Below are 27,359 nucleotides of genomic sequence, written 5' to 3'. Positions count from 1 at the left end.
GTGGACAGGATCTGGCCCCCAGGTCTTGAGTTTGACACCTGTGTCATAGCTAAGGTGAAAATAATGTCTCATTTTGTCATAACATATATGTGGACTGGGGGTTGAACAGACTAGTCAACGAGTCGCCTTTTTAGAACTATTATAGTCAGTATACTGCGATTGGCTGACGACCAGTTCTGGGCGTTCTCCGCCTCTTGCCGACGATAGCTGGGATGGGCTCCAGCGCGCCTAGTGAGGATGAGCGGAACGGAGGATGAATGAATGAATAGTCAGTATAATTCAGAGTTGTATTTTTGATCATATTTTATTTGTTTTGATGCCGGTCACTCAAAATGTCTTTACGTGAAACCAGTCCGAGGCACAAAAAAGGTTGATGGCTGTAAAGTGCTGAAAAAATATCAATGATGTCATTGATTAATTGTCTTTGACCTTCATGATATTATAGTCGACTACAAAAAAAGTTCAGTTGTTCAAACCCACAATGTGACCTGACCTCAGAAGTTCCACGGTACAGTACACGTCTGAATCGCTTCATCACTTGTATTCTAAATATGAGTGATACGAAGGATGAATCATAATCCTTTGCGTTCGTGCTCACGTTTGCAGACGCAGGCTCGGTCCATCATCCAGATGAGGGAGGAGCAGTACTCGCAGTACGTGGGGATGCTGTATTGCGTGGATTTGAAGATGTGGCCGTTGTGCTCCTCCACCTGCAGGGGAGGGGGCATCAAAATCCACATCAGCTGCGCATGAATTACAATAATCATATGCTTTAATGCAAGACATTTTCTGTTTTTAACTTACAATGTCAGTCTCCTTCTTGCGAGACTTTTTGCGTTCTCGTTTGGCAGCCTGGAAAAAACAGAGAGGAGGATATTCTTTTCAAGTAAATTCAACATTAAAACAAGGAAAATCAGCCTACGACATTATTGCTACAACAGCAAGAATAAGAAATGTACCTTTGTCTAATTGATAGCTGAAAGCTGCTTATTGGGTAATTAAAACATAAAACATTACAGACTTGTGATTGCACTCCTCACTTAGTTTACGTTTTATTCAGCTATTTGCTGAAAAATTCACCATTTGCGTTTTTTTTGTGGGCTTTCTATCAAGCTCTAAAATGCCACAAAATGATGCCAAAGCCCTGGCTGCTAGGAAAGTAGTGATTGGTGTTAAGGAAGTATGTTGAAGTGATATATCTGACAGAGAGACAAGCTTTGCATGTCCGGAAGGAGCTAAGTTTAGTTTAGTTTTGCCGTATGTGCATGTAAATGCACACTTCTGAGTTGTTGTTTTTTTCAAAATCTAATCAATCTTGAAGACATTTACTTTGATGGGGAATGTTGTCAGATGCAGTTAAAACAATATTTAACTATTTTGGGATCATAGGTTGAGGTATATTTACAAATGAAATAATTAATATTATGGGCAATTACAAAATATTTTGAGGGGTGGCATCAATTACTTGTGAGTTTTTTGCAGCAGGGCTTTCTTTGTCTCAATCCTACGCGAATGACATTGACATTATTACCATCATTGATGGTTTGAGTCCATTCATCCATTCAGCTTCTTCTTACCCTGCCGATGGTCCCCTCCGTGGGCTTGTACTCGGTCATGAACTCGTCCAGGAAGACCTTGAAGGTGTTGACCCACACTTTGACGGGCGACTCGCTCCAGTCGCGCTGCTCCAGCCGCATGGTCTTCTCCAGGATGTGCTCGAACAGAGCGTACAGGTCCTTGTAACGGATACTCTTCCCGTCGTCCATCTGACAGTTGATATGGAATAATGATTCTTCTGGTTATGTCATGCGCACACCATTTTTACATTTCATATATGTATATCTTTTCATAAGACAAATCCCTTGTGCTTGTTAATATACTTTGCTAAAAATACAGTACATTTACTCTAAGTACAGTTCAGGTGTATTTAACTTTTAAAGGTCCCATACCAGATATATATATCTACATATATATACATATATATATATTTTACTATTTTATGCATGTAAAAATGAGTCTGTGACATGGTTTCAGCTTAAGCTTAAGTTTTAGTGGAAGTAGTCATTGCCACGTGCATGTAAACGCTTACTTCCAATAATTTAATCTAATCAATCTGTAAGCCATGTATTTTGATGGGGATTGTTAGAAGAAGGGATTGAAATCATATTTAATTGTTTTGGGATCATAGTATGTGTTTTTACAAATAAAAGTAATATAGGAAATTACACAATTTTTGAGCAGCAGCATCAATTACTCGTGGTTTTTCGCAGCAGGGCTGTCTCCATCACCCGCGAATGACATTGACATTATTAATATTGTTTGTGGTTTACATTATTAATATAGTTTGTGGTTTGAGTCCATTGATATATAATGCCCTCCATAGGTTTGTAACTAACTTATTTACTAAGTTTATACATTTTCATTGAAACTGCTTGATTTTAAACATTGATATAAGTCCAATTTTTATTCAACTTATGTGCAATACATTTTAATTGTATCATTATTAAAGTATCATTTTTTCTCTCTTTCCTATATTTAGGATCAGTGGTAAAAAAAAAACACTGCATAATACCCTGGCTTACAATAACATCCATCCATCCATTTTCTGAGCCGCTTCTCCTCACTAGGGTCGCGGGCGTGCTGGAGCCTATCCCAGCTGTCATCGGGCAGGAGGCGGGGTACACCCTGAACTGGTTGCCAGCCAATCGCAGGGCACATAGGAACAAACAACCATTCGCACTCACAGTCATGAAAAGTTTTTTGATGAAAACGTATTACTGTATTTTAATGTTGGTCATGGTGGCAGTACTTCGAGAGCTTAATATTTTTTTGAGGTGTTACTTGGCGTGAAATCTTTGAGAACCACTCGCTTCGCCTTCGTGGACTCACAGCCAGGGCGGTGGAGTACGAGTTGAAGATGTTGATGCGGAACTCCTTCAGGGCTTTCTTGAAGACCACATCCACCATTGTGTCCTTCTTGCCGTTTTCACTCTCCAGGTCAGCAATCTGACGGGACATATTCAAAAGACAAAAACGTTCAAATACTTTGGCGGTAATGGTCAGTTTTGACACCGTAAGACAGTTTTAACATTACAGTATGTTATTGTGGTGGCGGTAGTGTAGAACTATACTGCATCATACTGAGTGGTGTTTTTAATATTGTGATCTTCTCACATCACAAAATGAGGTAATCAAAATATTAGGTACACCTCTCAGAATGATGCTACAACCGCCATAGTGAACACATTCCAAATGCCTTTTTTTTAGTTGGGACCTTCTTCAAGAGGAAGTCGTTCATGGTGCGATAGTCGTGGGCCGAGCTGAGGATGTGCAGTGCGTCGTTCTGCCACTGGGCGGGTTCCAGGGCCACGCTGCTGATCTTGACGCTGCGCCGCCGCTTCATCTTGGGAGACGGCTCCTTGTTCTCCTTGCTGTCCCGCACCACCCGTGGGGAGGTGGCCTCCAGATCGGGACTGTGAGGAGGGGACAAGCCCTCTAATGGACAGAAACACAGGGAAAAACAAGTTGAGTGTTCTGCAGTAGCACTGGTATCCATTTAGGGGCAGAAAATATAACCATCAACCAAATGACTATCACTGACCTGAAAAATAAGCGAGTTTAAATCTTATGGCATTTAGAGGTACACATGGTAGGTATGTTTAATTGGTGTTAGGTGTATGATGGGGTCCTTGAAAAAAAATTACACCATGCAGTCGTAGCGAATACAGTGGTGCCTTGAGATACAAGTTTAATTTGTTCCGTGACCACGATCATAACCATCTCTCCCCAACTGAAATGAATGGGACTGCCAGTAATCCGCTCCAGGCTCCCAAAAGTGATTGTTTTTATTTATTATTATTTTTAAAGAAAATATTGCTCCATTATATTGTACATTATATAAAAACATACATTAATGACTTAATTAAATAGAATGTAAAAAATGAAACAGTTTTGCCACATTTTGCTTCCATTCAAGAGACATTGTGCTGCTCTTCCTGGTGTGCGCGCCCTGGTCACCTTGGGGCAGTATAATATACAATCATGTATATACACGAAGAAAACAGTCACAACTGGTCAGTAAGCTGCAGTATTATTAGTTCATCCCGGAGGATAAATAATATATACCTGTGAGTATTGTTAAATTGTCTGTATACAACCCCAATTCCAATGAAGTTGGGACGTTGTGTTAAACATAAATAAAAACAGAATACAATGATTTGCAAATCATGTTCGACCTATATTTAATTGAATACACTACAAAGACAAGATATTTACTGTTCAAACTAATAAACTTTATTGTTTTTAGAAAAGAATCATTAACTTAGAAATTGATTGCTGCAACACGTTCCAAAAAAGCTGGGACAGGTGGCAAAAAAGACAGAGAAAGTTGAGGAATGCTCTTCAAACACCTGTTTGGAACATCCCACAGGTGAACAGGCTAATTGGGAACAGGTGGGTGCCATGATTGCGTATAACAGGAGCTTCCCTGAATTGCTCAGTCATTCACAAGCAAAGATGGGGTGAGGTTCACCTCTTTGTGAACAAGTGCGTGAGAAAATAGTCGAACAGTTTAAGGACAATGTTCCTCAACGTACAATTACAAGGAATTTAGATTTTTAATCATCTACGGTCCATATCATCATCATCATCATCATCAAAAGGTTCAGAGAATCTGGAGAAAGCACTGCATGTAAGCGGCAAGGCCGAATACCAACATTGAATGGCTGTGACCTTCGATCCTTCAGGCGGCACTGCATCAAAAAACGGCATCAATGTGTAAAGGACCTCACCACATGGGCTCAGGAACACTTCAGAAAACCAATGTCAGTAAATACAGTTCGGCGCTACATCCCTAAGTGCAACTTGAAACTCTACTATGCAAAGCAAAAGCCATTTATCAACAACACCCAGAAACGCCGCCGACTTCTCTGGGCCCGAACTCATCTAAGATGGACTGATGAAAAGTGGAAAAGTGTTCTGTGGTCCGACGAGTCCACATTTAAAATTGTTTTTGGAAATTGTGGACGTCGTGTCCTCCGGGCCAAAGAGGAAAATAACCATCCGGACTGTTCTGGACGCAAAGTTCAAAAGCCAGCATCTGTGATGGTATGGGGGTGTGTTAGTGCCAATGGCATGGGTAACTTACACATCTGTGAAGGCGCCATTAATGCTGAAAGGTACATACAGGTTTTGGAGAAACATATGCTGCCATCTTTTTCATGGACGTCCCTGCTTAGTTCAGCAAGACAATGCCAAACCACATTCTGCACGTGTTACAACAGCGTGGCTTTGTAGTAAAAGAGTGCGGGTACTCGACTGGCCTGCCTGCACTGCAGTCCTGTCTCCCATTGAAAATGTGTGCCGTATTATGAAGTGTAAAATACGACAACGGAGACCCCGGACTGTTGAACAGCCGAAGCTGTACATCAAGCAAGAATGGGAAAGAATTCCACCTACAAAGCTTCAACAATTAGTGTCCTCAGTTCCCAAACGTTTATTGAATGTTGTTAAAAGAAAAGGTGATGTAACACAGTGGTAAACATTTTTTGGCAACGTGTTGCAGCCATAAAATTCTAAGTTAATGATTATTTGCTAAAAACAATAAAGTTTATCAGTTTGAACATTAAATATCTTGTCTTTGTAGTGTATTCAATAAATATCGGTTGGCCATGATTTGCAAGTCAATGTATTCTGTTTTTATTTATGTTTAACACAACGTCCCGACTTCATTGGAATTGGGGTTGTACATCTGTTGTTCCACTGTTTGTGGTTAAGAATCTGTTACTTAATGGGTTATATAAAAAAAAAAAAACAGTCTGGTCACTCGTTTCTCAAGGGATCACTCTATAAGGCGGAATGGAGTCGAATGTATTCATTGCTGCTGTTTGGTTCTTCATGACGTTGAAACTGCTTATATTATAATATTATTATTATTATTTATATTATAAACAGGACATCTCTCACCAAGCGTCTCTGCAGCACTGTCGCTCCTGCCGGCCAGTTTCTCCCTGGACACTTTCTTCCCGCTGTGTTTGCTTTTACTCCAGAATCGAATCTTCCCTCTCATCCGGCTAAAATTAATAATAATTAAAACAAAAACACCATACACATTTTGACAGTGAGTGCCAACAGTGACAACACATTTTTCCCCAGTTATGTCTGAGGTTTCTCACATTTAAAAAATCAGTTATGATTTTAAAAGTCAGTATCTGCGTACCCTGCTTTAGATTCTGAAGTAGTACCTAATGTTGTGGCTGCATGTGCATTATATTTGCAATCACCAGTGTTACCCTACCTTCCATCCTGACTGGAGGTTTTCCTCAGCACCTCTACTTTGCCCAAGTCTCCTGATGACATGGTCTTATGGATCTTCTTAGGATCTTTGTGGGACTCCTGAACGGAATAACATGGGACAGCAGTGAGAGTAGAATGATGAGGAAGTGTTCCAATTGGGTGACAGTGTTATCTAATGTTGCAGACTTCAATGAAGAAAGTCGTTTGTAAATAATGCATCCTTCAACTGCAGTTGCCTTACTTCACTCTCAAAAAGTTTGGGATACTGGACTTTGGGGTGAAATTTCAGTATGAACCTAAAATGCTTTAAAGGTCGAAGTGCATTTCGGGTGCATCCTGACATTTCACCTAAAAGTCGAATATCCCAAACTTCTTGTGAGTAGTGTTTATGTTCTCTTTTCATGCTGTACTGAATGTTGATTAGTAACGAGGAAGAGAAGGAGCACAGGAAGTGATGCTCCGGCTTGAGTGTCATTAGTTGAAAGTTTTGAACCATTCCGGCATGCAGCAGCCTATATTCTCTTCTCGGCCGTGCAACAGCTCACGGCGTCCTCGCCGCAGCTACGCTGTTCTTAAGCATAAAGAAACTTGTTTATTTGTCACTATAGTGAGAGGTTGTGATGTTAAAAAGGCTCCTCCCAGAGAAGTCGGCGGAAGTGGCGGGAAAACGGAGGAGGCCGGGGGTCCGGGAGGTCACATGAATTACCATCTCGGAGTCACTGTGACAGTCGGCCTTGGGGCGGGCGCGCGGGGGGCACAGGGAGGGGGGCAGCGTGTGGGAGTGGGCGGGGACGTAGTATTCGTCGTCGTCGTCTGACTGCGTCGCTCCCTCCGAGTTACAACGGGTGAGGAAGTCAGAGCGTGTCCGGGACATGCGCGGTTTCTTTTTGGGGCCCGGGCGGCCCACCTGCTGCCGGGCAACCAAAGGAACATCAAACCCTCAACTCCCGCGTACTTCAGCTCATTTCCACAACACCTTTAGCCTTTGGTAACTTTAGTATATAAAATATCATCACTTACAACAAAGACTGCAATAATAATAGAAAGGAAAAAAGGGAGTTGTTCGGCTTTAAAATTAGACTAGAAATACGCCGGTTGCCGCAGTGTATGCCCAGCTGCAGTGTGTTAAGTGTGTAATTGAGAGTGTATCTACCTCTCTCCTTCTGGAATCATCTCTGAACATGGACAAAGACCTTTCCTGGTTGACCAAATCCTTATCCGACCTGCAAGGAATACTTCCAGTTAAACCCATACTGGCAAACCTTTTTTATAATGTTGCTAAACAATAAGCACCAGGGTACTTCCAGGTGGCAGAAAAGCAATTGACAATGGCCGACCTGAAGTAGAATGATGTCAAACAGTTGTGCTTAGGGTTGCGCCACAAGATACACCCCAAAAGGATTATTTTCTTTTCTTTAAAGAGAAAAATCTAGTACAACCTGTGAGGAGGAAAAATGTAATGGATGTCGTAAGTGGTTGTACAGAGAAGATTGCAAGACATAGTAGCCACTTTTAAAGGGACAGCGTGAGAACCAAATCTCCGTGGAAAGCATTTTCTCAGGGGTATATAGCATAGAAAATGTTAGGTTGGGTTCTCTTTGAGTAATTTAGCAAAATATAACAGCTAGCTAATCCACTTCATTGCTTCGTGCATTGGTGCACAATCATGTGGAACAGGAAGGGGCCATCTCCAAACAGTTCCCACAAAGTTGAGAGCCTGGAATTGTCCAAAATATTTTCCCAAGGAACTCTGCTTCAGCATACCAAAAAAAATTCAGACAATTCCGTGCTCCAAAGTTTGTGGAAACAATTTGGGGATGGCCCTGTCCTGTTCCAACGTGACAAGATCCATAAAGACATGGATAAGAGAGTTTAGTGTGGATAAACTGGACTGCTCTGCACAGAGTAACGACCTCAACTTGATAGAACATGTTAGGGATGAATTAGAATAGAGACTGAGAACAAAGACATCTCGTCCAACAGTGTGTGACCTCACAAATGCACTTCTGGAAGAATGGTCAAGAAGTCCCATAAACACACTCCTAAACTTTGTAGAAAGTCTTCCCAGAAGAGTTGAAGCTGTTACAGCTGCAAAGGGTGCACCGACATCATCCATCCATCCATCCATTTTCTGAGCTGCTTCCCCTCACTAGGGTCGCGGCCGTGCTGGAGCCTATCCCAGCTATCATTGGGCAGGAGGCGGGGTACACTCTGAACTGGTTGCCAGCCAATCGCAGGGCACATGGAAACAAACAACCATTCGCACTCACATTCACACCGACGGGCAATTTAGAGTCTTCAATTAACCTACCCTGCATGTTTTTGGGATGTGGGAGGAAACCGGAGTGCCCGGAGAAAACCCACGCAGGCACGGGGAGAACATGCAAACTCAACACAGGCAGGGCCGGGGATTGAACCCCGGTCCTCAGAACTGTGAGGCGGACACTCTAAACAGTCATCCACCATGCCGCACCGACATCATATTAAACCCTATTGACAAAGAATGGGGTGTCAGTTCATTTACCGAGTCTAAGCAGGTGAGATACCTGCTTGAGAAGTATCTGCAACATTTGCACAACTGACGTTGTTCCAGATTATCGCACTCCTCGTCACCTTAAACTGCATACGTTTCTTGAAGTCTCTGCGCCATTTGCACAATGGACACTGTACCAGACTATTGTTTTATTAGTCATTTCAAACTGCTAATGTAGTCCTATGGAGGGGACAAGCCAGTGAAAACTGTAGGCCGGTCCCAAGCCCGGATAAATGCAGAGGGTTACTTCAGCAAAGGCATCCGGCTTAAAACTTTGTCAAACAAATATGAGCGTTCAGCTAAAGAATTCCATACCGGATCTGTCGTGGCCCAGGTTAACAACCCCCGGCACCGTTAACCTGCAGGGCGCCGGTGGAAATTCAGCTACTGTGGGTTGAAGACGAAGGAGAGGTGGAAAGCGGGTTCTTAGGCAGAAAGAGAAGAGGAAAGCACAGAGCCTAGAACTGAATGTGGGGACTTTGAATGTTGGGACTATGACAGGAAAAGCTCGGGAATTGGTTGACATGATGATTAGGAGAAAGGTTGATATATTGTGTGACCAGGTGGAAAGGGAGTAAGTCTAGAAGTTTTGGGGCAGGGTTTAAATATTTTTACCATGGTGTAGATGGGAAGAGAAATGGAGTAGGAGTGATATTAAAGGAAGAGTTAGCTAAGAATGTCTTGGAGGTGAAAAGAGTCTCAGATCGAGTGATGAGGCTGAAAGTTGAAATTGAGGGCGTTATGTATAATGTGATTAGCGGCTATGCCCCACAGGCAGGATGTGACCTAGAGGTGAAAGAGAAATTCTGGAAGAAGCGAGACGAAGGAGTTCTGAACATCCCAGACAGAGAGAGAGTCGTGATTGGTGCAGATTGTAATGGACATGTTGGTGAAGGAAACAGGGGTGATGAAGAAGTGATGGGTAAGTACGGCATCCAGGAAAGGAACTTGGAGGGACAGATGGTGGTAGACTTTGCAAAAAGGATGGAAATGGCTGTAGTGAACACTTTTTTCCAGAAGAGGCAGGAACATAGGGTGACCTACAAGAGCAGCGGAAGAAGCACGCAGGTGAGATTATATTTTGTGCAGATGATGTAATCTGAAGGAGGTTACAGACTGTAAGGAAGTGGTAGACAGCATAGGATGGTGGTGTGTGAGATGACTCTGGTGGTGGGGAGGAAGATTAAGAAGACAAAGGCAGAGCAGAGAACCATGTGGTGGAAGATGAGAAAGGAAGAGTGTTGTGCGGCTTTTCGGGAAGAGGTGAGACGGGCTCTCGGTGGACAGAAGGAGCTTCCAGAAGACTGGACCACAACAGCCAAGGTGATCAGAGAGACAGGCAGAAGAGTACTTGGTGTATCTTCTGGCAGGAAAGGAGAGAAGTAAACTTGGTGGTGGAACCTCAAAGTACAGGAAATCATGCAAGGAAAGAGGTTAGCTAAGAAGAAGTGGGACACTGAGAGGACCGAGGAGAGGTGAAAGCAATACATTGAGATGCGATGTAGGGCAAAAGTAGAGGTGGAAAAGGCGAAGCAAGAGGCATATGATGACACGTATGCCAGGTTGGACACTAAAGAAGGAGAAAATGATCTCTACAGCTTGGCCAGACAGAGGGATAGAGATGGGAAGGACGTGGAGCAGGTAGTGGAGGCTAGAAAGAGTAGTGGAGGCTAGACTCAGGACAGAAGTGAGTATTTGCGAGCAACTGTATAGTTTCATCCCTAGAAAGAGTACCACAGAAGTGAGTATTTGTGAGCAACTGTATAGTTTCATCCCTAGAAAGAGTACCACAGATGCATTATTTGCCTTGAGGGTGTTGATGGAAAAGTACAGAGAAGGTTCTGTGGATCTGGAGAAAGCCTATGACGGAGTACCCAGAGAGGAACTGTGGTACTGCATGCGGAAGTCTGGAGTGGCAGCGAAGTATGTTAGAATAATACAGGACATGTATGAGGGCAGCAGAACAGTGATGAGGTGTGCTGTAGGTGTGACAGAGGAGTTTAAGGTGGAGGTGGGACTGCATCAGGGATCAGCCCTGAGCCCCTTCCTGATTGCAGTGGTGATGTATAGGCTGACAGATGAGGTTAGACTGGAATCCCCGTGGAGGAACAGTTAGAAAAATTGAGGCATGCATTGGAAAGGAGAGGAATGAAGATTAGCCGAAGTAAAACAGAACGTGTGCATGAATGAGAGGGGTAGAGGGGGAAGAGTGAGGCTACAGGGAGAGGAGATAGCAACGGTGGAGGACTTTAAATACTTGGGAGTCTACAGTCCACAGCAATGGTGAGTGTGGTAAAGAAGTGAAGAAACCGGTCCAAACAGGTTGGAATGGGTAGAGGACGGTGTCAGCTGTGTTATGTGAGAGAAGAGTCTCTGCTAGGATGAAAGGCAAACTTTATAAGACAGTGGTGAGGCCAGCCATGATGTACAGATTGGAGACAGTGGCACTGAAGAGACAACGGAAAGCAGAGATTGAGGTGGCGGAAATGAAGATGTTGAGGTTTGCTCTCGGAGTGACCAGGTTGGATAAAATTAGAAATGAGCTCATCAGAGGGACAGCCAAGGTTAGATGTTTTAGAGACAAAGTTAGAGAGAAAAGACTTCGATTGTTTGGACACGTCCAGAGGAGAGATAGTGAGTATATTGGTAGAAGGATGATGAGGATGGAGCTGCCAGGCAAGAGCGCTAGAGGAAGACCAAAGAAGGTTAATGGATGTCGTGAGGGAAGACATGAGGGGAGTTGGTGTTAGAGAGGAGGATGCAGGAGATTCCATGGAAAAGGATGACACGCAATGGGAGAAACCGAAAGGAAAAGAAGAACTAATTGCCAACTGCTCTAAATTGCTAGAGGACTCAGCATCATTTGCACAATTGTAAAAAAAATAAAATATGTATCGGCATTACCACATTACTGGTAACCTTTTATTGCTCAGTGTCTGTGTTTTTACATTGAATGTCTCAAAAGTATTCACGGTCAATTAACTGTCTGTTGTACTAGAGCGGCTCCAACTACCGGAGACAAATTCCTTGTGTGTTTTTGACATACTTTGCAAATAAAGATGATTCTGATTCTGAGATACACATTTGCCAATAGTGTCGAAGAATTTGTTCACTTGTGGTGCCATTGGCAATGGTTTCATTTCTTGCCACCCGGAAGTACATGTGACGTCATGTCAACACACTAAGAGCAAATCTGGTCCTGTCATGGTTTGGACTTACTTAGAGAAAGGCAGCTTGCGCCTGGGTGGCGAGAACACGGTGCTCGAGGGCTTCTCCGTCATGTTGACGGTCACAGTCTGGGCCGAGGTCTTCCTCTGGGCTTTGGGTGGCTTGGTGTCAACGACCGGGCTGGGAGCTCCCTGCCCGGGTGGGACCGTGTTCTTTTCCTGCTGACCCAGTTGAACGGGAGGAACACTGGGTTTGGGCTCCAGGGTGATCTTAATGTCCACTTCTAAGGAGCAAAGGCCAGGTACTTCTTGATTTTCTGCAAGAGTGGTTGAAGAGGGAACTAAAGAGGGAATCTCTTCCACAAAGTTTGACTTTGTAGTCCCTTCATGTAGTGGTTCAATTGTAGATAATACCTCTAAACCTGATATGTGCGTCTGTTGGGATCTGGACAGTGCTTCTCTATGTTGAGAAATTATTTCTGGAGTTTGGGGTACCAGCGACAGCTCTTCCAGAGGGCTCTCCTTTTGCATGCTGATCAAAACCACAACAGGCCTTCGAGAGGTGGACTCCCGTCTGTCCTTGTAAGATTTGCTGGGGCTTTCACATTTTGGTTCTCCAACTGGACTTTGGTCAGAAGCGATGTAAAATGTTGCCCTTGGACCCTCAGTCCTGAGAGGTGACTCCATCTTGGGCTTTTCGTTGTGGTTTGAATCTCTCACTGGCTCTTGAGCGTGACTGTCTGTATTCGTGCATACCCGAGGCGCAGTCGATTGGGATCCAAAACCTCTTGAACCTTCGGCATCCATGTCCTCAACCGTGAGCATTTCAAAGCTGTCGAGAGACCCCAGAGGTGAAGGTCTGCGGTAGTCCTCTGATGGACAGGCGCTGTCCTCTGGACCCACCTCTCCTTGAGGTGGCACGCCGACGCTACTGGTGCGAACCTTGAGAAGCTCCAAGCTGAACTGAGCATGCTCCAGTTCTCTCATCCGCCTGCTCTCTCTCTTGGATCGGGTCTTGTGGCTTGCCTCGTCCACACTGCGACTTCGATCTGAGTCTTTCTCCGTGAGTGGAAAGTCTTCCGTTGGTTCTCCTGACAGGTTCTGTACTCTATTGGGTTCTGATGAGACGAGGTCATCAATGGGTCCTTGAATGGATGGCATGGGTGTTTGCAGTTCATGCAGCTGCTTGCGTTCTCGGAACCTAAAGGTTTGCAAGGTTTGCACTTGTAAAAACGGGCACAAACTTGATTACTCATGCACACATCTGAAAGCTGATATACTAACCAGATGCACACACGACTCTACCAAATGATTCCTTTTGCGTCTCATCAAACAAATTGCAGTGGCTAATTTTGAGTCTTTAAATACAGTGTCTGGAAAAGCAGGTGCAAACTGGCACCGCTGTCTCTAACCACGACTGCGGTTATTGTGGTGATGGGGAGAATGGATCTTTTCTGCTCGTGTAAACATTTTTGATATGCCAGAAAAAAAAAATATCGCAACATATCATCTCTGGAGCAATGCTATTTTGGAGCTTCAGAATGATCTAAGAGCTGACCTGGAGTCAGTCACAAGAAGGAGTTATGCCATATACATGACAAAACTGTTCAACTCCACATTTCTTCACGTCTGGGTCATTCCAGCACACTATCGCAATTGGTGCTGGCCTCTCACAGGGCAGTTTTTTGGGTGTGTTGCCCATAGTTTTAAACACAATGTTATGCAGGATGAGCAGATACATCCAATGCCCACACACGCAGAACAAGATAAATAAAACAAAATATGGGAGTTGCTGGCTTTTTCAAAATTATTGTGGCAAAAGATTTCTCTAACTCGGTAATGTTTTTTTGCCTCTTCTACTGACAGTTTCCTCACTTCAAACCTCATTTTACGCCTGCGGTGCTCTCCCAAGTTTTCCATGGTGAAAACCATCAGAGCTACGTAAAGCTCAAAACCATCTTTTAAAAATCGTGGTCTCCACCACTTTTGCACCTGTTCCCAACAATCTGGACAACCTGCTAAGGTGAGTGAACACACAATTTAGTGCCCGCTCTGGAATATGAAGATTGTAAACTATTAATATTATGTTGCCTCTTCTTATGCTTAAACATCTTTTAACTCCGAAGACTGAACACACAGGCCTCTACACAGGCTACAATTGAGAAGTCAGGATGCCACTGCATCCTGCTGACTTGGTGACAGGTGCGGACATTCTAGAAGACCAAAACAACTGCAAACCTGAAAATAGAGGACGAGACGCCAGTTAGTCTCAGTTAAAACTGCTTACATCTGTTGTGAAGGCCTAATTTGGTACAAGCTTGATGACACCTAGATCTTTTACGACTGTCAACTGGTAGACTCCAGCTGGTAGCCTTCAGCAAGGCCTGAGTTAGAAAAAACATTGGCGCCCCCTTTATAACTACCTCATGAACCTAACCAGAGAGACCATTAAGATCCTAACACTTACTACATGGAGCTGCTATCACACTACTCTCTGTACCTGCGCCGGGCCAGGTAACCCCTTCCCATCGCTTGCAGCTGGGTCACAGTCCTGTACATCTCACAGTAGCGACTCCTCTCTGCGAATCTCCTCCAGGCCGCCTGCAGCGTGACGGCTGCCAGGGTCCTTCGACGGCAGCAGAGCCTCCAGCTTCTCTGGATCGCCACGGCCGAGTGCCGCCACCGCAGGAACCTCCGGCGCTGCCTGCAGCGCCTCCAGGCCGCCTGGAGGCACACGACGGCTTGCTCCTCCAGCTTCAGGTCCATGGCGGATTCTCTAAGAAGGCAGCATCGCCACCATCGCTGCAGAACACATGAGGAAAATCTAGCAAAAGGCTCCAGTTGTTAGGTGTGAACACGGTTTATTCTATTCGCTGCTGTTAATAATTTGTGAATAATGCCACAGATTTGCCAACTCAACTTAAAACATGCTATCCATGAAAAAAGTTCACCTGAATGACACACGCAGCCAGCCTCATCCTGACAAATTTCTTCCTCTCCAGGACCGCCCGGAAGCGGCGCTGCAGCGTGACGATGCGCCGCACAACTTCCTGGTGGAGGAGGGTCTGAAGACGCTGACGCTCCACCTCCCGCAGGAACACCTAAACGGCGAAGGTTTGGTCACTCACATGACAGGATGACACGAGGAGGAGTTCGCAGGCGTGGTTACCATTGTGTTGCCCACTTGGTAGCCGGCGGGCATCAGGTGGATCTTCCTGAAGAACTCCCTGATGCCTGACTTGGTCGCACTTGTGCCTCGAGGCAGCAGCACATGAAAGTGATGAACAAAATCCTAGAAAGAAAATGACGTTCACGGTCACCAAACACTGATCGCTTATTAATTCAGTTGCAGATGGGGGGGGGGGGGGGGGGGGGGGGGGTGCATGCCTCCACCTTTCTAACTGTTCCTCCACATGCTCCCTGCTTTCACTGCAGATCACAGTCCTCTGCAAACATGATGGTCCACGGGGATTCTAGTCTAAACCAAGCTCAAAAATTAATTGTATAAGATTGTTCCTATTAAAATTCCATTAATCTATTCTAGCCCCCCAAAACCACCACAATTATGTAGATTACATTTTTAAGAAAGAAAAATAACACAGAATAGTATAAAAACATAATGAAACACAATAAAACAGAATGCAAAGAAGTAAACTGGTTTTATAAAGCGCAATTACAGTACGTCGCTATGAGGATTGTGCCTATTGAATATTTATATATTATTTATATATCTTTTTTCACTTGGTGGTGTATCTGAAGCTTACTTGTAACTCAGATTTTGTTTCGCAAACACACACACACACACACACACAAATTGACCTTTTTTGCTGAAACCGAGGTCGGCCCTGGGTAAGCTTTACCTGGAAGGTGTACTTGATGCTGTACCCCGATTGCCGGATACGGACCGTTTCCAGCATCCCGGTGTACCGCAGCTGTCTGAGCACCAAGCTGTCATTAAATCGTAACGGTAGCTGAGAAAGACAAGAAATAATGTTTTAGTAGCAATTTAACAGAAATACAAACCAAATGACATAACATCAATGATCGTTTTCTTTTTTTTTAACCTTTTCAGCATTGGAGCGGATGCACTTGACAAAGTATGGCTCTGACTGGTTGAGAGTCTCCATCAGTTTATTGAGGGAAGCCTGCACACACAAACACAATCTTGTCTTATTCAATCAAACCAATTCAGTTCAATGTTGCGTCAAGTTATGTCAAGGCACTTTTCTTTTCTTATTATATTATATGGGTCATTCCATAACTGGAGGACAATTTATGCACCAAAACCTTTGAGAGGGGAAGGAAAAAAATAAATAAATAAATAAAAATTAAATACTTTTTTGCTACGATTTCATGATAATCAGGTAACAAAGCCTTATATGAGGCTTAATTACCTGAATGGATGGCATGGGTGTTTGCAGTTCATGCAGCTGCTTGCGTTCTCAGAACCTAAAGGTTTGCAAGGTTTGCACTTGTAAAAACGGGCACAAACTTGATTACTCATGCAAACATATCTGAAAGCTGATATACTAACCGGGTGCACACACGACTGTCTACCAAATGATTCCTTTTGCGTCTCATCAGTGGCTTATTTTGAGTCTTTAAATACAGCGTTTGAAAAAGCAGGTGCAAACTGGCACCGCTGTCTCTAACCACGACTGCGGTTATTGTGGTGATGGGGAGAATGGATCGTTTCATTTTTGATATGCCAGAAACCAAAAATATCGCAACATATCATCTCTGGAGCAATGCTATTTTGGAGCTTCAGAATGATCTAAGAGCTGACCTGGAGTCAGTCACAAGAAGGAGTTATGCCATAAACAGGACAAAACTGTTCGACTCCACATTTCTTCACGTCTTGGTCATTCCAGCACACTATATAATATAATAAAGCCTCATATTGTTGGATTAGTGCAGCTCAACCATCAACAGGAGACCTTTTATGATACATTTTATTTTCTTGTCTTCCGTCAGGTGCTGTTTAGCACAAGCCTACTACAGATACCCAGGCACCTGAAAAAACATATATTTAAAAAATATTGCTGAATAAATGCTTTGCAATTAAATAAAGAAAGTTACATTTTATTTGAATACTTAATTTTAGTGTTACTCTAATTTCAGTTACAATTAACTGCAGTTCACAGTTATTGAAGTTATATGAAGATAATATATATATGATAGGTTTTTGCTCAAGAATACATGCTCGTTGTGTTAGCTGCAATGCTAACTGGTCAAGTTTAAACCTAGTTATAGATTAAAAAAAGGAAAAGATGATATTCTGTTATTAATAACAGGGTTGCAGTGGTTTGTGTGACTCACACCATTGTGGCTGGAAACACTGAAAAAATGTGGACAAATAGAAGAGAGGACAAGCTTGATGATGTAATTTCTGCTGAGTCATGTATCTTACTTTTTTTTCTTCCTCTAGATGGCTTAAAAAGGTTTTAGTAACAGGGTTGCATGTATGTTGAGAGACAACTTTAGAGAATAATTACTCCTATTCGGAATATTTCTGCGATAAAACAAAATGTTTTAACAATTACAAGGAAGACAACTAAATCATACCAAAATAGCAGATTTAAAACTCATTTTACTTGTTAGATATGATATGTACGTTGGTCATCAAGAAAGAGGCACAAGAGAAAAAACAGCTATTTGCTAGTTTAAATAACATTTAGGAATCAGTTCCATTTTGTCTGAGCATAACTATAGTTTACACAAGTACATGTTTCTGTATTTTGTGCATGGATTATTTGAAATTATATGGAAGACTGGACAGAAAATGCTTTGCATTGCTCGGCAGGTAATCTCCACCAAGTGTCCAGGCGGGGGCAGCAAAGAACGAGTACTGACCTGGAACTGTGCGCTGATGCTGGGTGGTTTCTTCTTCTTGTGCAGGTGAAGCAGCGACTTGGTGATGCGGTCGTGTAGCGTCACGCTGCTCAGGTGGCGCAGAGACTTCACATCTAACAAGTGCTAGTAAAAGAAATTTTTTGTAAAAATAATAATAATATAATATTTTATCTTTAATAGCAATGTGATGATGGGTCCTACCTTGGGTAGACTGGGCTTGATTTTGCAGTTTTTGTTTCTCCTGTTGAAAGAGAGAAATGAGGATTTCATTCGCAGACGTTAAATGCAGAACAGAGGCAATTCCATACATTTCAATGGAGGATTTGACATATGATTGTTTTGAGACACAAGCCCAGTCAAGGTGCCACTGAATTTAAGCGCAGTGTTAAACTAATGTGCAGAATGATACAGTGGCTTACAATAACACTACATATACAGTACTTTTTAGGAATAAAGCCTCTGCCTCATTTCTTATGAACACTTAGACATGCTACGCTACTGTATTTTAATGTTGGTCATGATGGTGGTACTTGGAATTTACGCAATTTTTATGAGGCGGGGTATCAAATACTCGTTTTTTGTTTTTTCCCCACTATTCACATCAGGGCTCGACAGGATTCACTGTACGACTTGATGGCTCTAGTTCTCACAGTAGGATTCCCTGAGCTCGTTCCAAGAGTTTGCTGTTGGACGAGTTGACGAAGATGCCGTCCTCCCCCAGGGCCGTCGGGCTCCCCGCTGAAGACAGGCGTCCCGACCTCGGGCCGCGACCGTTGCAGCCGACGCCGAAGCCATCCCTGCAGAGGGGGAGGAATGAAAACGGAGGAAATATCAAGGCGGGCTTTCAATTTGAATTTTTGCAGATGTGTTGAAGGAAGCACAATGAGGGAACATGACGTGTCCGGAGCTACCTGTACTAACTTTGTGATTTATAAGAGAGATGGATAACTCACCAGCTGGCTTTCTCATTAAGGGTGTTGGCACCTTGAAGATCTGACAGCGGAGAGCGAGGATTCTTCCTTGTGATGCCTGCACGGAACAGAATAAAAGGAAAAGAACACGACATGAAATGATTACTTGATTTGTTCATGCGGACAGTAAATCATCTTATCACTTAACATGCAGCTTTGCTACTTTCACAGAGGTCCTTATCTGGCTGCTTTTCCTTGATTGAAGTGTGCATGCGTGGTTGCTAACTTTGTGAGAGCCAGCAAACATTTTACAAAGTATGGGAATTTTGCCAACCACTGAATAGTTTTTTTTACGTTAGTGTAACTTAACCAAAGTAAGTATGGAACTGTACTGAACATTAGACATTTTCATTTATTTTATGACATACAGTATATACATGACAAAGAAATTGATTGCTTTGGTTATGGTAACTTTTGTGTAATGAAAAATATTGGATTAATTTGTATTATATACTGTATGTACAGTACAATTAATTAAAACATTTTAAAACACTAATTCAGATGTATTTAATTAAAATTAATGAAATGACAAAAGTTAAAACCAATAAACATTTTATGAAATACAGAATGTACACATTTTCTGGGTTTCTCTATAATTATTAAAATTATATTGGTTCACATACGTCACTATCTAGCAAATTCCCACTGTGAGCTGATTCAATGTTTTAAATTTATTTTTTTAAATAAATACTTTGTAGATTTAAGTAAACAGCAGCTGCTAAAGAAGACACGCACATTTAGAACACCACAGAACGTTTCGACATCTGGGCTTTAGTTCCTATTTAATTAAAAAGTAGGCATGATACTGTATAAAATATGAATTAAAACAATATTGAAATGTATTTAGAAATACATTTAGTTACAAATTTACATTAAAAAACAAAATGTTATGTGTTTTCCTTGCTTGTTTTGCTAAAGATAAGATAACAGTATTTTTACAGCGAATGTTGTCATGTATTTTTACTTCATAGTCGGGAATATTAAGGGATTTTTAGTCCAAGACGTCCTTGGAAAAAGCCTTCATCAGTGACAGTACTGGACACACGCACTGTCACACTTATTTACTTATTTACAACATGCACATTTGTGCTCAACAAAGCCTTCTATTCTTTTTTTATTTAGGCTCGTTTAGTAATCTTTCTGTGAAGTGAATCAGATTCCATTTAACAGCATGTTGTGAGAAAATAACTATACACATGACAAATAAAGAAGGTCCAATCTTGTCAACATCTGCAGGCTCCTGCCGGTCCACAGGGGACAAATTCCATTGATTTTTCCGATCAGTCACAAAGGAAATTGAGCGCCCGAGGTTCTATTATGGTTTGCCGCTGTAATAAAAGCTTCTCAGTCCACATGTTATTGACCACAAGTAACGGCCTCAAGCTGGAATTGATTTCAGAAGAGTTTTCACTTGAGCTCACTTTGGAAATCTGCCGCCATTTTAAAGTCCGTTAACAAGGCGCCGACTTCCAAGAATGACGTTCGAGCCGGGCGCTTACAGTAATAAGTAAGGCGCTAAAAGCAAGCCAATTTTACATGACCAGTATGAGTGTAATTTAATTGAGTCAGACAAATTTCTTCTCTTAAATCAAATCACAGCTGTCAATTTGGGGCAGATATCTGCATTCCACTATTGCAATACTGTACTTTGTTCTTTAATGTCCCGTTAAATGTGACCAACCAACCGACCAATATCCTGTTCAACATATGCAACTGAAGAAATCATGGACCTACTTACTGTATTTCTCGTCTTTGCACCTTTGAAGGATCTCAAGGCTCCTCTGGTGAACAGGATGATGAAGGAAACTAAAGCTGTCGACAGTTTTGACAGCGGCACAAGGGATGGCAGCATCATGACCTAGCAATCAGATTTAGATCATCTTTGTAAATTACATAAAATCAAATCATCAAATGCGGCGATAATTTGCTCCATAACTCCATAAACCCTATAATTTCCTTCATCATTGTTTCATCCTCTACAGCATTTCAAATCGTCTACAGTATGTGTTGTCAGTGATCAAATCTTGTCGAGGGTCTTGCAAGTCTCAGAACAAATCTCACGCTATTGTGAGTGTAATCAGGTCACGTCATGACAAAAATAGAGAGACGTCCCGGACAACCACGCTAAGTTCGGCTACACTTTGGCTTTATTGAGAACTAACTATAAGCACTCACAATGGGCCATATTCTCAAAATCATGCCGAAGTCTTCTTTTTACGCACCTGGCTTGCACACTTTCAAGGTACGTCCATTCTCCCGTAATGACTTCTGAGATACCTGGCTCAGATGCGTGCACCAACTTAAGAGGCATGACTCATTGAAGTCTGAGGATGGCTGTAATTCCCGGAGCGTGGAGTTTTTGTGAGACCCGAATGCCATTAAATTCTGTTTATGTTGTCACCTGTGAGACGTGCACTGCTCATCTAACAAGCTACTTTAGGAGCATGTGTATTCTGTATTGAATAAATCCAATATAAGTAAATTCAATCAGAATACTGGGCTCATAAGCATTTTCGCCAATTAATGATATAATAGGTCGAGGTTCGGGTGTCGGCGTAATGTGGTAGGGACGCATTACGGCCGTTGGGCAGTCAGCATGCATCAGCCACACGGGCGCAGTTAACTGAATCAAAACAAAGAAATAGGATGTTTCACCTACACAGGGCGCTAGCATTACAACAGGCTCTGGAGGGTGGAAAACGACACACGCTAAAGTCTTTGGGAGAATGCACGCTAAACCAGATTTGGCAGGGAATGCCCACATTTAAGGATTACTCCAGCCAGAGTGCGTAACTAGCGAAAAGGTGCACAAATTCATAGAATGAAATGGACGGGAAAGTGGACGCATCCAGAAAAGCACGCCTTTTTTGACTTAAGCAAACGGGAGAATATGCCACAATGTGAACACAGTATCATAACTGGAGTGAATTGTAGTGTAAAATGTAGAGAATCAAAGTTGGAGTGCATTATAAAGTAATTGAGTGAATCATATCATATCGCGTTGTAATAGGAGTGAGTTGTATCTTAATTAGAGTTAATCGTAGCGAATTGTATAGTACCCTACCACATTGCAGGTGCAGTTAATCATAAAGTAAATCGTATCGCATCCTATTGTAATAAGAGTGAATCGAATCATAATTGGAGAAAATCGTGACGTGATTGGAGTGACACATCATATTCAAGTGTGTCGTAACTGGCGTGAATGGTATGATATTGTAATTGGAAGTATATCATATTGAATTGTAGCATATATTGCGGTGATTTGCATCGTCACCCATCACACTGCAATTGGAGTGAATCATATCGTAATTGGAAAGAATCGTTATCCTATCTCTTTGCATTGCAATTGGAATGAATTGAATCGTATCACATTGTTATTGAAGTGAATCATATCAGAATTGCAATGAATCGTATTATCGCATCACATTGGAATTCTGAGTAAATCATATCGTAATTGAAGTAAATCGTAATCAGGGTGAATTGAAGTAAATCGTAATCAGAGTGAATTGCATGAGATTTGCAGTGAATTGTATCGTAACCAAAGTGGATCGTATGTTCTTGTAATAGGAGTTATATGTATATATTTGTATATATAATTTGCATTATATCATAATTGTAATGAATAATATCACATAACATTAAAATTCTGAGTGGATCAAATCATAATTGAAATGAATCGCAACACAATCGCTGTGAATCGTATCGTAGATGGAGTAAATCGTAGCAGCAGCCATTTCACCTGTCTTCCTGTGCGTGTGCCGGCGACCGGCCTCCCTGAAAGCCACCAGGGCCCTGAAGTAGGCGCGCAACACCGCCCAGCGGAAAGTGGCCACGGGGTCGATACCCATCAGGCCGCAGATGAAGGCGTTCTTGCTGCTCTTCAGCAAAGCCACCACGTCGGGACGCATGTGATCGGTGTTCTTCTCCCGGAAGTCCTGAACAGAGCAGGAGACACTGAAATGTCATTAGGTATTGTTATTGTATAGTATGGGTCGTTTCTATAATTGCAAGTTTGCAACCTAATAGTGGTGGTACGAAGAGGTGGATTAAGTTGGGAAGGCCCAGGTGCCAAATGCACGGTTCACCACTGTTGCTAGAATATTTCATGGGCCAATGAAAACACAGATGTAGCCTGCAAAACATGCAAAGTATGGCCCTGGACCACACTTTGGACACCCGTGCTTTAAATTGTTTTCTTTCGCCCAGTGAGTCACGTTGCCGGACATATCTCACAGCACACAGCACACACCAGACACCTCTCCACTGCCCGGGATAACCAACTGCAACAGATTTGTATTATCCAAAACACTAGAGCGCTTCCAGCACATGTGCTTCTTATCAGAGTGCAGCCGGGAGGCGAGCGGGTGAATTAGATTTAGCAGGGGGAGAGGCGGAAAAAATAAAAATAAAAGTAGGTCGACAGCATGACAAGTTCATAAAAGGCTTGGACGAAAGGAGAGAAAAGATGGTTCATCTGTGAAGTAGGCCAATTATACTTTGGATGTGCTGTATCAACACATTCTGCCTTGACAAAAGCCCCTTTCACCATGTCATAAAAGTTTTCTTCTTTTTTTTTCTCTGATTGGTGTTCTGTATATTGATTAAAAAAAGGAGGAAATGACAATTGTCATTTACAAACTATTACGTGCTGTACACAGACAGCACATTAACTTAGCTACTCATGATGTGAACACGGAATTGTATCGTGATTGGAGTGAATCGTATCATAATTTGAGTGAATCACATCGTAGTGTAAACCTTTGCTATTCATAGGGACAGAGCCCTGCCGCGAATAGCAAATAAAAATTGACGTTCCCCACAGATTTTTTATAATTGCCTAAATTAATAGTTTCAACCCTAAATATACCACAAACTATTATCCTAAAACACGTTAATATATTTTCAAACTCATCCTACAACATAAAACTTGAAAATAAATGGCGTACAGAAAAGAAATGCACCGAAATTCATTTACCTGCAGTGAAGACGCTCCATAATGTCCACTAACGTCTAGGTTAAACTTAGCAGATGAATTCATTCTACTGATATGAGTATTTGACTTATCGGCAGTTATTATCCATCAAAAAGTCATAATTGTTTCTAAGAAAAAAAAATATTTTAAAGTAATATTTTTCAAGCTTTTAATGCCAAAATGTCTTTACCCTTAGGTGTCCGAAAGGAAGTTTCATGATATGAAACAAGTTTTCTGAAGATAGTAATTACTTTTTTTGGATATAGGACTTTTCTCCTATTGCTTAATATGCCTTGTCCATGAAAACTAACACAAATTAATCTTAGTGTCGTCAGAGTTCTTTTTTTTTTTTTTTGGTTCTTTTACAAATGGTCCTTTTTTTGTTGCCTTTACCGTTAATGCCACTGGAGAGAGAACCTCAATATATTGCTGCAATACACCAGAGGGATCTGTGAGTTTAAGTGCCAGGATGAGGCAGCCATTTTGCATTCACCCAATATCAGACAGCAAAATAGATGTTGTTATTTCTCAGATATAAATCCATATGCATCCACTTGTGTCCACAGAGTTTGAAGGGCAACACGTAAATTGTGCAATTTACACGATTTTTATGAAGCTGTTTACGGCTTTACCATGATACAAATAAGTGTATTCCAATGGGCCATCACAATTTGCTCTGTCAATAAGGATTGCCTTTACAATGAACGCTTAAATCATCAATTACCTTTTGAAAATAGGACTTAAAGTGTAGCTGTTTCAGCATGGGACACTTACCCATATAAAACCAAACAGGCATAAAAAAAAAAAATTTAAAAAAAATTTCCCAGGTGTCTTTCCTGTTATTGATCAAATTATATGAAAATAACCAATGTAGATAAAATGTCCGCTTCAAACCAAAATGGCAGACTTCCTTTGTCTTTTCGGGCATTTGCTTCTTGAGACTTTTTGTGGGTGTGCTCATGTTAAACGTGCATAGAAAATTTGATATGACACAGGTCTTGGGGGCTGAATTTTGGAAGACACTGCAGAGCCAGATGCGTAAAGCGACACAAATGAGCTCACCTTAACTCTGTACTTGACTTTCCCTGCATAGTGTCTGATGATGAACGCGGGCTCCATGACGGCGGGAAACTCGATGTAGCTGTTTCCCTCATGCTGTCGCTTGAACTTGTCCAGCAAGGTCTGATTGGATGCCTGAGGGAAACTACACCACAACAATACAAATGATGACAAAGTCGTTGGCCAACCCCCTGCAAAACGTCCTGCAGCATCCAGCAGGTGGCGTACTTGCACTCTTCGTCCAGCAGGTGGAAGAGCGCTGTGGGTTTTTTGCTGATGAGGTTGATGCAGCTGCTGTTGTCTATGTAGTCGATGGTGTGCCAGCTAATGCCCTCGGCTCGGTACTCCTCCTGCAAGACGACATCACAACATGTCAGCAAAGCCGTCCAGTGGTCCTTAAAGATCCTATTAAGTGAATTCAGAGATTTGTTTCTCAATATATTATGCACATTTGAAGATAAGGCGCGGCACGGTGGCCGACTGGTTAGAGCGTCAGCCTCACAGTTCTGAGGTGCGGGGTTCAATCCCCGTCCCCGCCTGTGTGGAGTTTGCATGTTCTCCCCGTGCCTGCGTGGGTTTTCTCCGGGCACTCCGGTTTCCTCCCACATCCCAAAAAACATGCATTCATTGGAGACGCTAAATTGCCCGTAGGCATGACTGTGAGTGCGAATGGTTGTTTGTTTCTATGTGCCCTGCGATTGGCTGGCAACCAGTTCAGGGTGTACCCCGCCTCCTGCCCGATGACAGCTGGGATAGGCTCCAGCACCCCCGCGACCCTAGTGAGGAGAAGCGGCTCAGAAAATGGATGGATGGATGAAGATAAGGCCTGAAAATATGAAAAGACTGAGAACTACGCAGGCCCATTTCTACCACTATAGCGTGTAGTTAGCTAGCTAAGCTTTTCATTGGAAAGCTTTAGTTAACACAAACTATGCGATCACAGTTAGAATGATTAATTGCATTTTGTTTATTTTGTTTTGCTGTAATGACAAGTTCTTACTCTAAAAAGTGTTATATTTGAGTGAAACATATGCAATGCTCAATAAACGTTCGTGTTTTTGAATTAACATAAAAAAACCATCACAATTTCATGACGTAATGCCATTACTTTTTTTTGTTATCGGTACGTACTCAAATGTAAGTACTTGTAATCGGTTTGAAAAAAAGTGTTATGCGTGCATCCCTACGATGAAGGCAAGAAAATGGCAGTGACTCAGCTTGTCACATCCTTCACTCGCATTCCAAGTCTGAATAGTGTGGACGGCGGAACCATTTAGCAGCCTAGTCTGTGATATAGTCTTGTCAAACACACGCTTCATTTCTAATGTCTTCTTCTTCTCTTTTTGCCTGCAGACAATGGCACCCCTGCTGCTGTGATGTCACAATTTATTTCGGCTCAGTTTCGATGACGGCTCACAACGCGACCGGATGAGAAGATGCTATGGGGACAAAAGTATTGGGACACATTTCACCGACAGGGAAAAAGTAGTTTGGGGGAAAAAGCTTCCACTGTTTTGGGAAGACTTTCTATAGGATTTTAAAGTGTCACGAACTTCCACACTAAATTCATAAAAATGGTCCAAACATAGGGAAATAAGTAAAAACTAATTTAGAGGTAAAAGAATGTAGCAAGCGTATACCTGCTCTAGTTTGAAGATGTGTTGGTTGAAGTAGTGCTGCAGCCGCTCGTTGGCAAAATTGATGCAGAACTGCTCGAAGCTGTTGTTTTCATAGTCCTCAAATCCAAAGATGTCCAACACGCCGATGGAAAAGATCTGGAAGGTGGCAACAAGCATTTCTCATCGTCAATTGCACCATTTTATACATTTAAGTAGAGGTGCACTTCTGGTGCATTTTTCTCTAAATCAAATCATCTGGAAGCCATTTATTTTTAAGGGTAATGTAAAATAAAATTGAAATGATATAAACGTGTTTTGGGATCCTAGTTTGTGGTATATTTACCGTTGAAACTATTACTATAGGCCATTACGAATATTTTTAGGGGGGCTCAATTACTTGTGGTTTTCCACTATTCATGGCTGGGCTCGGTCCCTATCCCCCACAAATAAACATTTAAACCACACATGTGCATTATATATATATATATATATATATAGAGAGAGAGAGAGAGAGAGAGAGAGAGAGAGAGAGAGAGAGAGAGAGAGAGAGAGAGAGAGAGAGAGAGAGAGAGAGAGAGAGAGAGAGAGAGAGAGAGAGAGAGAGAGAGAGAGAGAGAGAGAGAGAGAGAGAGAGAGAGAGAGAGAGAGAGAGAGAGAGAGAGAGAGAGAGAGAGAGAGAGAGAGAGAGAGAGAGAGAGAGAGAGAGAGAGAGAGAGAGAGAGAGAGAGAGAGAGAGAGAGAGAGAGAGAGAGAGAGAGAGAGAGAGAGAGAGAGAGAGAGAGAGAGAGAGAGAGAGAGAGAGAGAGAGATAGAGAGAGAGAGAGCGCGCTGGTTTCTTTCGAGGATATGCAGCCATTTGAGACACTAATTCTTTATTGCCTTTTAAGGGCC

General features: G+C 42.3%; 1 protein-coding gene across 14 annotated transcripts in view; it reads right to left on the bottom strand.

Annotated features, from left to right (window-relative positions):
• Positions 1-27,359, bottom strand: part of LOC133477940 (unconventional myosin-IXAa-like) — a 118,851-nt gene that overhangs the window by 14,715 nt on the left and 76,777 nt on the right. For 7 of the 14 annotated variants that reach the window (XM_061773321.1, XM_061773311.1, XM_061773318.1 and 4 more), the window contains 24 exons: positions 26,490-26,624; positions 25,078-25,199; positions 24,853-24,994; positions 22,558-22,753; positions 20,557-20,676; positions 18,801-18,876; positions 18,498-18,644; positions 18,049-18,088; positions 17,848-17,970; positions 16,059-16,139; positions 15,855-15,965; positions 15,164-15,286; positions 14,946-15,095; positions 14,495-14,796; positions 12,047-13,195; positions 7,448-7,517; positions 7,001-7,204; positions 6,296-6,393; positions 5,965-6,071; positions 3,257-3,495; positions 2,890-3,006; positions 1,578-1,766; positions 805-852; positions 599-710 (listed from right to left, as the gene is read on the bottom strand). In XM_061773321.1, coding sequence (XP_061629305.1) covers positions 599-710; positions 805-852; positions 1,578-1,766; positions 2,890-3,006; positions 3,257-3,495; positions 5,965-6,071; positions 6,296-6,393; positions 7,001-7,204; positions 7,448-7,517; positions 12,047-13,195; positions 14,495-14,796; positions 14,946-15,095; positions 15,164-15,286; positions 15,855-15,965; positions 16,059-16,139; positions 17,848-17,970; positions 18,049-18,088; positions 18,498-18,644; positions 18,801-18,876; positions 20,557-20,676; positions 22,558-22,753; positions 24,853-24,994; positions 25,078-25,199; positions 26,490-26,624 — 4,201 coding nt within the window. The remainder of the gene's footprint in view (positions 1-598; positions 711-804; positions 853-1,577; positions 1,767-2,889; positions 3,007-3,256; positions 3,496-5,964; positions 6,072-6,295; positions 6,394-7,000; positions 7,205-7,447; positions 7,518-12,046; positions 13,196-14,494; positions 14,797-14,945; positions 15,096-15,163; positions 15,287-15,854; positions 15,966-16,058; positions 16,140-17,847; positions 17,971-18,048; positions 18,089-18,497; positions 18,645-18,800; positions 18,877-20,556; positions 20,677-22,557; positions 22,754-24,852; positions 24,995-25,077; positions 25,200-26,489; positions 26,625-27,359) is intronic. The other 7 variants (XM_061773315.1, XM_061773320.1, XM_061773325.1 and 4 more) reach the window with 4 other exon arrangements.

This window comes from Phyllopteryx taeniolatus, chromosome 5, assembly GCF_024500385.1.
Source record: "Phyllopteryx taeniolatus isolate TA_2022b chromosome 5, UOR_Ptae_1.2, whole genome shotgun sequence".
NCBI lineage: Eukaryota > Metazoa > Chordata > Actinopteri > Syngnathiformes > Syngnathidae > Phyllopteryx > Phyllopteryx taeniolatus.
The sequence above is the reverse complement of the archived record's forward strand: the minus strand, read 5'-3'. Positions and strand labels throughout refer to the sequence as shown.